This window comes from Nanorana parkeri, unplaced genomic scaffold (assembly GCF_000935625.1).
Source record: "Nanorana parkeri isolate BGI_ZX_2015 unplaced genomic scaffold, ASM93562v1 scaffold2168, whole genome shotgun sequence".
NCBI classification, from domain to species: domain Eukaryota; kingdom Metazoa; phylum Chordata; class Amphibia; order Anura; family Dicroglossidae; genus Nanorana; species Nanorana parkeri.
The window spans coordinates 137,855-149,276 of NW_017308436.1; the positions used below are offsets into that span (position 1 = coordinate 137,855).

Sequence of the window (11,422 nt, forward strand, 5' to 3'; positions counted from 1 at the left end):
CGCCCTGCGCTGGTTTTTTCTTTTTTTTCTTTTTACACTGACATTTTCATTCTGTTCGCTACCTAGTGAATAGAATGACCAAGCAGAATGTTGCTCAGCTGCATTCGGCTATTCACTCTTTGCTGTTCGGCCCCTTGTAGAATAGGTGTGAACAGCAGGGAATGAACTGCCGAACGTTCGACAGATGTTGGATCGGCTGAGGCGAGCAGGTTCTTCCCTTCGGTTCAGCCGAACATGCTGAACCGTAGGGAGGTAAAGTGAGCAGAATGCAGCTGATGTACGGCTAAGAATAGCTGTACAGGGCTGCAGTGAATAGCCAAAGAGGCTTTGGCTCACTTCACTTCGGCTCGGTTATTCATTTGGCTGCCTTCAACAGCATAGTGAATAATCCCCCAAGTCTATTATGTATAAAGCAAAAAACTGTTCACATTGAATACCCAATTATGTGCAGATTGTGTGAAAATTCTCAGATTCTTTAGTAAATCAATCTCATTGCAACCAATGTGCTTCTACTGAGATGATGGGCACAAAGTAGTTAAAGACAAACAGCATATTTTCAGTAAAACATTTTGCTATAAATGCAGGATCTGTTATTCAAGTTATCACACAGCACACTGTACCATTAGTTAGGTGGACTGGTGCATTGCCATTGATTGTCAATGGCACCCCAATACACCTCACACGAGGCATGTGCTGTGGCGCTGGGCAAAGAGAGCGGTACTGCGCTAAGGTGCGGTAAGAAAAAGTAATGCATGCACTACTTTTTTCACAGCATCCCTACTGTTGCGCTACTGTGCATTGTACGCTGCTGCCATGCACACCTGCATTGGGAGGTGCATTGGGGTGTCATTGAGAATCAATGGCAACCCAACACATCAGTGCACCTAGCATGTGATACCAAACGCTATGTGCACGGGTTTAACGCAATACTATAGTGTATATAGGCCCTCAGTTTAAATCAGCTAAATACATTCCAGGTACATCAAAAGAACAGGTTTTCTTTAGAAAGCAACCAAAGCCTGTCCTCTACCAGCAAGCTGAGAAGGACTCTTGCTCTTTGTATAGATGGAGGGAGATTAGGTTTAGAATTAACAATACTTTAGTTTCCTGCATGCACAATTTGCCTTCATGAGGCTCTGTGAAAGAAATGGGAAGTGATCTGCTGGTTCTATAGTGAAAATTGAATTAATAGGAGCAGTGTAGGAATCTCTCCTGGTAGTACTCTATTCTTGGATCAATAGTATTGGAATGGTGGTAGGACTGTCTCCTGGTAGTGCTCTATCCTTGGGTCAATAGTATTGGAGCAGTGGTAGTGCTGTCTCCTGGTAATGATCTATCCTTGGGTCAATAGTATTGGAGCAGTGGCAGGACTGTCTCCTGGTAATGATCTATCCTTGGGTCAATAGTATTGGAGCAGTAGTAGGACTGTCTCCTAGTAGTGTTCTATCCTTGGATGAAAAGTATTGGAGCAGTGGTAGGACTGTCCTCTGGTAGTGTTCTATCCTTGGATGAATAGTGTTGGAGCTGTACCCCCCCCTAACATATAGGCGCCCTGCGCTGGTTTTTTCTTTTTTTTCTTTTTACACTGACATTTTCATTCTGTTCGCTACCTAGTGAATAGAATGACCAAGCAGAATGTTGCTCAGCTGCATTCGGCTATTCACTCTTTGCTGTTCGGCCCCTTGTAGAATAGGTGTGAACAGCAGGGAATGAACTGCCGAACGTTCGACAGATGTTGGATCGGCTGAGGCGAGCAGGTTCTTCCCTTCGGTTCAGCCGAACATGCTGAACCGTAGGGAGGTAAAGTGAGCAGAATGCAGCTGATGTACGGCTAAGAATAGCTGTACAGGGCTGCAGTGAATAGCCAAAGAGGCTTTGGCTCACTTCACTTCGGCTCGGTTATTCATTTGGCTGCCTTCAACAGCATAGTGAATAATCCCCCAAGTCTATTATGTATAAAGCAAAAAACTGTTCACATTGAATACCCAATTATGTGCAGATTGTGTGAAAATTCTCAGATTCTTTAGTAAATCAATCTCATTGCAACCAATGTGCTTCTACTGAGATGATGGGCACAAAGTAGTTAAAGACAAACAGCATATTTTCAGTAAAACATTTTGCTATAAATGCAGGATCTGTTATTCAAGTTATCACACAGCACACTGTACCATTAGTTAGGTGGACTGGTGCATTGCCATTGATTGTCAATGGCACCCCAATACACCTCACACGAGGCATGTGCTGTGGCGCTGGGCAAAGAGAGCGGTACTGCGCTAAGGTGCGGTAAGAAAAAGTAATGCATGCACTACTTTTTTCACAGCATCCCTACTGTTGCGCTACTGTGCATTGTACGCTGCTGCCATGCACACCTGCATTGGGAGGTGCATTGGGGTGTCATTGAGAATCAATGGCAACCCAACACATCAGTGCACCTAGCATGTGATACCAAACGCTATGTGCACGGGTTTAACGCAATACTATAGTGTATATAGGCCCTCAGTTTAAATCAGCTAAATACATTCCAGGTACATCAAAAGAACAGGTTTTCTTTAGAAAGCAACCAAAGCCTGTCCTCTACCAGCAAGCTGAGAAGGACTCTTGCTCTTTGTATAGATGGAGGGAGATTAGGTTTAGAATTAACAATACTTTAGTTTCCTGCATGCACAATTTGCCTTCATGAGGCTCTGTGAAAGAAATGGGAAGTGATCTGCTGGTTCTATAGTGAAAATTGAATTAATAGGAGCAGTGTAGGAATCTCTCCTGGTAGTACTCTATTCTTGGATCAATAGTATTGGAATGGTGGTAGGACTGTCTCCTGGTAGTGCTCTATCCTTGGGTCAATAGTATTGGAGCAGTGGTAGTGCTGTCTCCTGGTAATGATCTATCCTTGGGTCAATAGTATTGGAGCAGTGGCAGGACTGTCTCCTGGTAATGATCTATCCTTGGGTCAATAGTATTGGAGCAGTAGTAGGACTGTCTCCTAGTAGTGTTCTATCCTTGGATGAAAAGTATTGGAGCAGTGGTAGGACTGTCCTCTGGTAGTGTTCTATCCTTGGATGAATAGTGTTGGAGCTGTGGTAGGACTGTCTCCTGGTAATGATCTATCCTTGGGTCAATAGTGTTGGAACAGTTGTAGGACTGTCTCCTGGCAAGACCCTATGCTTGAGTAAATAGTATAGGAGCAGTGGTAGAGCTGTCTCTCCTGGTAGGGCTCTATCCTTGGATGAAAAGTGTTGGAGCAGTGGTAGGACTGTCTCCTGGTAGTGCTCTATCCTTGGATGAATAGTGTTGGAGCAGTGGTAGGACTGTCTCCTGATAGTGCTCTATCCTTGAATGAATAGTGTTGGAGCAGTGGTAGGACTGTCTCCTGGTAATGACCTATCCTTGGGTCAATAGTGTTGGAACAGTTGTAGGACTGTCTCCTGGCAAGACCCTATGCTTTTACTGCGATTTACGGTAAAAGAAACGTGCGACAAACGCGCGTTTCCGAGGGCTATCCGGCTGTATCCTAATGGATACGCGCGGCAAATACACCCCAAAGAAGCTCCTGTACTTCTTTGGGCGTAGGGCGTTTTACAGCTCGTTCCTACGCGCTGTAAAACGCCCAGGTGGGAACCATACCCATAGGCAATTATTGGTTTTCACATGTTGAGCATTTTACAGCACGTAGGAACGCGCTGTAAAACGCCCAGGTGTGAACCAAGCCTAACACTTACCCTTCCTGTGACCCCCCCAACCCCATATAACATCTAACAACCCTACTGTAGTTTGGGCTTGCTGACCTGGGAGCGGTGCCAGCGCTTATGGCCCTACCGTAGTTCAGCCCATCAACGCTGGCTCTTTTCTTACCCATATTTAACTTTTTTGTTTTTATTTTGCAGAGAGAACTGCTGTGGACTATCCCCGCCATGTATCCCAGGCTCTGCTGCCCCTCCTGCTTGGCCCAGAACTGGCTCGGCAGGTATCAGCATCTGTTCACTGAATGTCCCCGTGCTGTGTGAACCTGGAAGTGTTGAGCATTTAGTCACTTCCATTTTCAGAGCTGTGATTTCTCACCCGCTGTAGTCGGTGACGAAGCTGATCAAACTGAGAAAGAAACTGAGATGCAAAAACGGCTGTGACAGCAAAACAATTAATATTTAACAATGCCCCCTCATATGCCTTTGGTCACGGGTCCTAGACTGGTCTGTGATATTTAGTTAGTATAAATTTAGCTTTGCTAAATATAATTAATAATTTGGCAGCATTTCTGTTTTATTATTTAATAATATTATTTTTAATAATCAACATATCTCCTGTTTTGCACATGCTGAGCCCTGTTATACCTACCACTAACCTCTGACAAGGGCTACTATATGTAGGATGAGTGATCAGTAGTTATGGCAGGACAGGGGAAAAATTGATGAATAAAAATAACATTTTGTAAAAAAAAAAAAAAAAAAAAATGGCCAATGTTATTCCACCCAACAGTGGATTTTTTGTAGCAAGGCGGCTCAATTTTTAAAACCGTTAAAATGATCAATGGACAGCCACTAACCAACCCATCATAATGGACTGGAGCACTGACCATTACACTAGAACAATTCCGATATGTATGGAAGTATTGCAGATGCCCATTACATTTTCAATAATACCATACCATATATGCAAAAAACATAAACATATAATTTTATTTTTAATCTGCATCTGTATGAAGGCTATTTATTAGACTGCTGGTCTACAGGGATAATTTAGACTAATTAACTTTTTTAATAGGGTAACACTGACAGAAGATGACCTCACTGTGCACTGACTCTAACTTAAATCTTGCCTCTGTCATGAAAGGAAAGCTTGCAGCTGCAGGGGCTGTGAGAGAGTAAAAGCAAGCTTTCCAGCTACAGGGGCATTGACAGAGGAGAAGTGAACTCCCCTGTCACTGCCCACACATCTGCCTCCACCTCACAGGTCCCTTCTCCCTGCCTCAGGACTTTCCAAAGACAAGTTATGACGTCACATTTAATAAATGTGTGGATTTCTGCTGATTGCTTTATGATTTTAACAAAATATAATGATGTGTGGACTGTGCTTGGAAAGTGGGATGATTGGGTTAAAAAAGACCTTCATCCGGAAGTTCAGCTTTAAGTAAACCTAAGCAAGATTCTGTTGACCAAAGAATAACCTTTCTGTGCTAAATATACCGACACTATAGTCTAGCTTTAGTTAAACACTTTTATAACTGGAAGGTCAACGATGCCCTACCCTAGGACATGCACATCCTAACACTAACTCTCCTTGTAATCCTCACACTAACTCTCACAAAATGTGTTGGCAGGGCAAAGACACAGGTTTGCTTTAACGCTACCCTTCCCAAGAGCACCTACTTGCCAAAGAGAGGACAGGCAGCCCAATGTAAGCTCTGAGTTGCCATAGTCAGAGCTTACACAAGACTGAAGGCGGTCACCCCACCCTATGTGAAGGTCCAATCACAAAGCATCAGCGCTGTCACATAGTAACGGGTATTATCTTTGATCTCAGCTGCCAAACAGAGTGGCGGACAAGCTAAGGAAAGGTGCTGTGAGGTAAGGGGCCATTAAACCCTTCCTGCTGGATGTAAACATATGTGACATATGTGACAGCACAGAGATGGGTCCAATTCCTTGCGGTCACATATGTTCATACCATCTTTTATGCCAAAAGGATGGTGAATTGCGCACCACCAGCACTGGGACTGCACTGCCACTGACAGCTCTAGTCATAGGAACAATTGGGAGCTGGTAAAATGGGGTCCTGATCATGTGATAAGGGGTAAAAGCAACCCTGTTGTCCCTGCTCAAAGATACTTGTTCCAAATTCCTACTTCAGTTAAGCACATGAAATGTCGTAGCTTTATAAACACAACTTTAAAAAGTTCAGAATATAAAAGAACAGGAAATGGGTTGTGAAAGATTGCAGCAGATATAGGGAGACATACTGAATAAATAAACCTTTGGTGAGGATTCAATAGATTCAGTGCCCACCAAAATTAGTCTGTACAATGTTTTATCCTCATCTTTTTGTGGGTTTCTTCTGTCTGCTCCAGTTTTCCCCCATCAATCCAAAAATATAAATTATATATTAATGTAGGCTTCTGCTGAAATGTAACAAATACTGTTTATTGTGCACTTGTAGTATGTAGTATGCAGGGCTACACTCACTACAATAATATAACGTCTAACCCCTTTCTATTGTTTTTGGCTTAACACTTGAATGTCACCTTACATTACCAATTCAAATATATCTCTAGAAAAATCTTTTTTTTTTTCTATAGAATTGGGAACGGTTAGCACTCTTGAGAAAGAAAGTAAGAAGAAATGCAAAATTGTAGATTTGTCCCCAGAATAAGAGGTAAGGGACAAATTCCAATGGGGACACCTGTTCCCGGGAAAATTAAAAACAAAGTTTTGGCTATACATTCACTTTAGGCATGCTCTTCTTATCAATATATTGATATTAATTAAAAAATACAATAGTATTGGCTTGCATTGGGATAATCAGCAGCAGGGCACACTGAGCTGAGCTTGTAAATGAAAGATTTGAAAGAAAATGATAAACTTGAAATGTCATCTTCTAGTGGTGTAGCTACAGTATGTGTGATGGGGCCCCATAGCACACCTTTTAATGTCATCTTAGTCCCTTTAGTGTGTCATGTGCCATCTTAGGTTACAGCTAAAAATGTCACATACTTACTACTGATTTCCCAATTTTTTTATTGCTTTCATAAAACAATATCCAGCCAGAAAATATATAGTACTCCCTCTTCTATGGGGTGCCATTGCAGACGCATAGCGTACTGCCCTTTGGGTTTGATAATGCATAAAAATAAAAATGAAAAACAATATAATTAAGCATCTGAGGATTTCTACATTTTCTGTAAACCCACTCACATGTATTACAATATACAATATTTGCATACATATTACAAAAAGTTTGCAATCAAAGTTGAAGGTGTTAAGGAATCAAAGAGCCACGTAATACATTGCAACAAATTACCTTGTAAACCTTCCCGTAGGCTCCATCGCCCAGCTCACTCAGAATTTCCCAGGACTGTTCCGGATTAATATCGCGTGTGAGCCAGCGACTTTCAACCATGTGCTTCTTATCCCCTCCATATCCAAAGAGCTTCAAGATAAATGCCATAATAAGGCGTTTAGAGCATTAGTAAGTGTAAACTCGTCACAGAGTACAATGGACAATCTGGTAGAACTACACTTCCTTTCTTTCGCGGTGAGACATGAGGTGCAGGAAGCTGGGTGATGGGTAACAGAAAACATATATCAAAATATCCCCCTCCTCCTCACCACCTCTTCATTAGTAATGAAGTCTTACTAAGAGGGCTGAGTATGATTATTGTTCAATACGTAGGTTTCTTCTATTGTCATACAGGCCAACTACTCAGTTTCTGTTTCTGCTGGGTATTTGTAGAGATCAAAACATACACAGTAGATCCCTCTCACTCTCTTGATTTTTGTGTCCAGAGGAGAGAGTTCGCACATGGCCACAGTGGTGACAACTGTAATTGCTAGTGATATCAAAAAGGGTTAGACAAATGGATCAGCCTGAAGCGGGATTCACAGAAAATTGGATGGGTTGAAGGGAGGTGAATTTTTTCCAATATTTGTGCAATCAACCCATTCAGTGGATTTGTTCATGATTGAACTGGTACCCAGCACATTTCACCCATTGCAGAGAAATGATAAAAGAGACAAATAGATCCCTTACTAGTTTGCTTCCACAACTGGCTGATCATCTCTGTTGACCAAGTAAATCAATGTCCTGTTTCATTAAGATTCTATAGTATACAACCTTATGGGCACACCACGTCATCAGTGAAATAATTTCCTTTATTTAGGGCAAAAAGTAGTCCCTACAGCTTATGGTCCTTACAACTGAGTAAGTAATTTAGTCAGCAGCCCCTTTTTTGCCATTTCAAAAAAACAAAACAATAGATAGAATCCTACACTCACCATAAAAGAGTTTTGTGTTCTTATGTTTAAACAATATTTTGATTTACAGCGGGGGTAGGCAAACTCCAGCCCTCTAGTTACAGATCCCATCATGCATCTGCCTCTGGGAGTCAGAGCCTTCCCATGCCTAATGTGATTTGTAGTTGCACCACAGCTGGAGGGCTGGAGTTTGCCTGCCCCTGCTTTACACGGTACATATTGTAAACAATACATACACCTTTAGTCAGTGCTATTGCTTTCCGAAATGAACAAAGTAACCACAGTGTCCTTCCATGTTATTTGTAATGCAATCTCTCTTTGCTTTTCTGGTGCTCCTCTGGAACAAATTCTCTGCTGAATCATCCTGCCATTAATTCCTCAGATGAAGTTGCAGTGTCAGGTAGGGAAGATTACCTGGGTTCAATTAGAGGATGCCACACACATGCTTGTGGTCAGTGAGGTAGTGGGTTAGGAAGAGGAACGATGCATGCACATGCAATTCTCAGTTGTCAAATGCATTTCAGAGAGGTAGCGATCTCCTTCCTAGATGAGCAGGGGCTCCTGGCTTTCTCCTTAATGAAGACTGCAATTAGCTCTTTCTACCATAGTTCCATCTGTGGCCTCAATCAAGGGGAATCTGTCTCTTGTGGCAGCAATGTTTAACATAATAATAGTCTGACAGCAATAGTATTGCACTATATAACATTCTAAAAATGTAGTAAAAAGATGCAAAGCATTTAGTAGGAAGATGTAAAGAATATAAAAGCACTGGCTTTAATGAGAGGGATTTCCCAAAACATGTAGTAAAAGATCCAAAAGATCTAGCATAGGCAGTTTGTGACAAATTGATATTTGGGAAATGGATTCAAATGGTTTATTGAAGTATAACACAAAGATATGTAAAGCCCAACCCTGGACTGCTGTTAAATTTACCCATGTAGCATGATCTCACCTTAACCGCATGTGTTTACCTAGGGGGAAAAGGAATAAGTACACATACTTACCCTTTTCCTTGCTCCCCTGGCAGCCAGTGCTCTCCTCCACTGACTGACAGGAAGAAAGAAGGTGGGTGGACCCTCGCCATTCTTCCATACATTGCAGGGCTCAGTTATTTGTTTGGACTGTAAAACCTTGTCATCTGAAAATAAGGACATAATTAAAAAAACTGATATTGAGGCAGTGTGCCCTGGAGCACAATAAAACCCTACAACACCCCATCAGCACACCCCTCAGACCCTTTGATTGGTAATGTCATTTCTATAAATGCCCTTTTCAGGGACTGGAAAAGATGGCTGCATCTGCAGCTTGGTAGATCTCATTTGGCATCAACACTGGTAAGGATACTGGAAAAATCCTTCATGAGAGAGCCCACGAGTGCACATGAACTAAAGACCAGGCAAACTTTGTTAAGTACTTTTTCACTTTTATTCTCATTTATTTTGCTACTGCTTATTGTCTATTTTGTAATATAATTTTCTGTTAATATTTTCTTTCACTGTTTTTCTAATTCTTTCATTTAAATTATATTTAAAATTGGTTAAGCTGTTTAGAGTGTAGTGCTCGCCCCCGAAGGAGCCGCTGGATAAATGGGTCTTCTATAGCCAGTCTAGGGATTTTTAGCAAAATGGCTGCCCCAATAGCACTTACCACCCTTCTGTGGCGACCGATAAAGCTGAGATCCAGACTGAAGATATGATGCTGAAGGAAATTTATTGTAGAACTTCAGGGAGAGAGAGGTTTAGGGCAAAGGAACATCCAGGATGGCGTAAACTCCTTTCAATTGAAGAACAAAGTATCTGCTGCCATCACAGACTAGGACCTTTAAGCCAAATAGGGCAATCTGTCTATTGAGCACCCACCTAAGCAGTACTTGAATCAGAAGTCACCAGTCCATTCAGGAACATACTCTCCAGTCATAGCAGAGGATCACTTCTACACACCTGTTAAAGTTACTCTGTCATCCTCATCCTCAGTATTAGCCACTGTATTTATGTCCTCTCCCAGCATGCACCACTGGCCAGGAAATGAACTGCTGAACGTTCGCTAAGTCGATCCAGATGTTGCATCGGCTAAGGCAAACAGGCTCTTCCCTTTGGTTTGGTCGAACATGCTGAGGCTGTTCAGCCGAGCAGAAGGCACGTGAAGTGAGCTGAATGCAGCCAATGTATGGCTAAAAATAGCCGTACATAGCTGCAGTGAATAGCCGAACAGGCTGCGGCTCACTTCACTTTGGCTCGGCTATTCATTCAGCTGCCTTCGGCAGCTTAGTGAATGACCCCCTAAATGTATTGTGCCCGGAGTTGGGCTTTAATATACAGTATATGTGACTGTTTTCAGATTGCATTGTGCATGTTCAATTTAAGGACTCATCTACACATTTTATAGCATGGGGACTTGAGATAAAAACCCCCTGTTGATAAGTGTCCAATTTACAATAAAGTTATTTGGCAACAAGGGGTTAAATCGGACACGCACAAGTGATTCATATTTCGTGTAAAGCTCTAAAACATGGTTATAGGGAACAAAGGGACAGCTATCAGGAAATCGTAAGATAGCATCGTGGAGGTTGAACTTTTTAACTCTCATGGTGGGTAAAGGTTATGGCTGATGAAGCTCATTAGTGTTCTGTACAATGTGGTGTCTTTTCATAGTTAGAAGGTTATTGAACATATTTGTATTCAAGGAAGTGTTCGGCTTTTTAAAAAACATTTTTACTCTTGCATGCATTTTGGTTTTTTACACCGAGCTAAGAAATTCATCTGACAAAACTGGGATATTCATAAAATATTTATAAAACTCTCTGTGTAGTCATCATAGCAAATGTACAAATTAATATTCTACATCCATCTACAAACAGCCCCAAAGGCATCTCCTGATGTCGCCAGGCAGACATGTCAAACTGAAATGAAACTGAGAGCCAGATTAAAGAGGAACTTCACCCGAACCTTCAAAAACTGAAACACAATAAAAGACACACTTCCTTTACAATGCAGGCTAAATTTAACCTACATAGGGCTGCATTTATATAAGTCGGGCGGATGCTGTTCGCAAATCACTAGTGCCTCTAGATGGCGCTGACGAGTGTAGGAATTTACTATACTCCTCAGCGCCATCTAGGGGCGCTAGTGCCATGCAAATTGCACTCCATCCTGTTATATGCCAGGCAGAACTTTAAAATCATAGTGTAGAAATTTTAGATCATCTGGTTTCGGTATGGCCACCATTTTCATTCAGGGCTAATGATTTTCACTCTGTTTACTTCCTGAATTTACTCCCTGCCCTCCTTGCTGCTCCATCCTGCTCAGCAGTGCTCTGGCTGGGAAACCCATCTCAGAAGTCTGCCAAACACAGTAAAGGCTACGCAATTCTCGCGTAGGCAACAAAGATGGAAGGACACAGACTGGCACATCAGAAAATGTATTTGGCCAAAAAAACAAACATATATATATATATATACATAT

The 11,422-nt window shown here is 41.9% G+C and overlaps 1 protein-coding gene across 1 annotated transcript in view; it reads right to left on the minus strand.

The window, feature by feature from the left end:
* LOC108800929 (serine/threonine-protein kinase 10-like) overlaps positions 1-7,167 on the minus strand; it is a 65,397-nt gene extending 58,230 nt beyond the window's left edge. Inside the window, exon 1 of the mRNA XM_018572913.1 lies at positions 7,009-7,167. Coding sequence (XP_018428415.1) covers positions 7,009-7,155 — 147 coding nt within the window. The 5' untranslated portion in view covers positions 7,156-7,167. The remainder of the gene's footprint in view (positions 1-7,008) is intronic.
* Between the last annotated feature and the right edge of the window lie 4,255 nt (positions 7,168-11,422).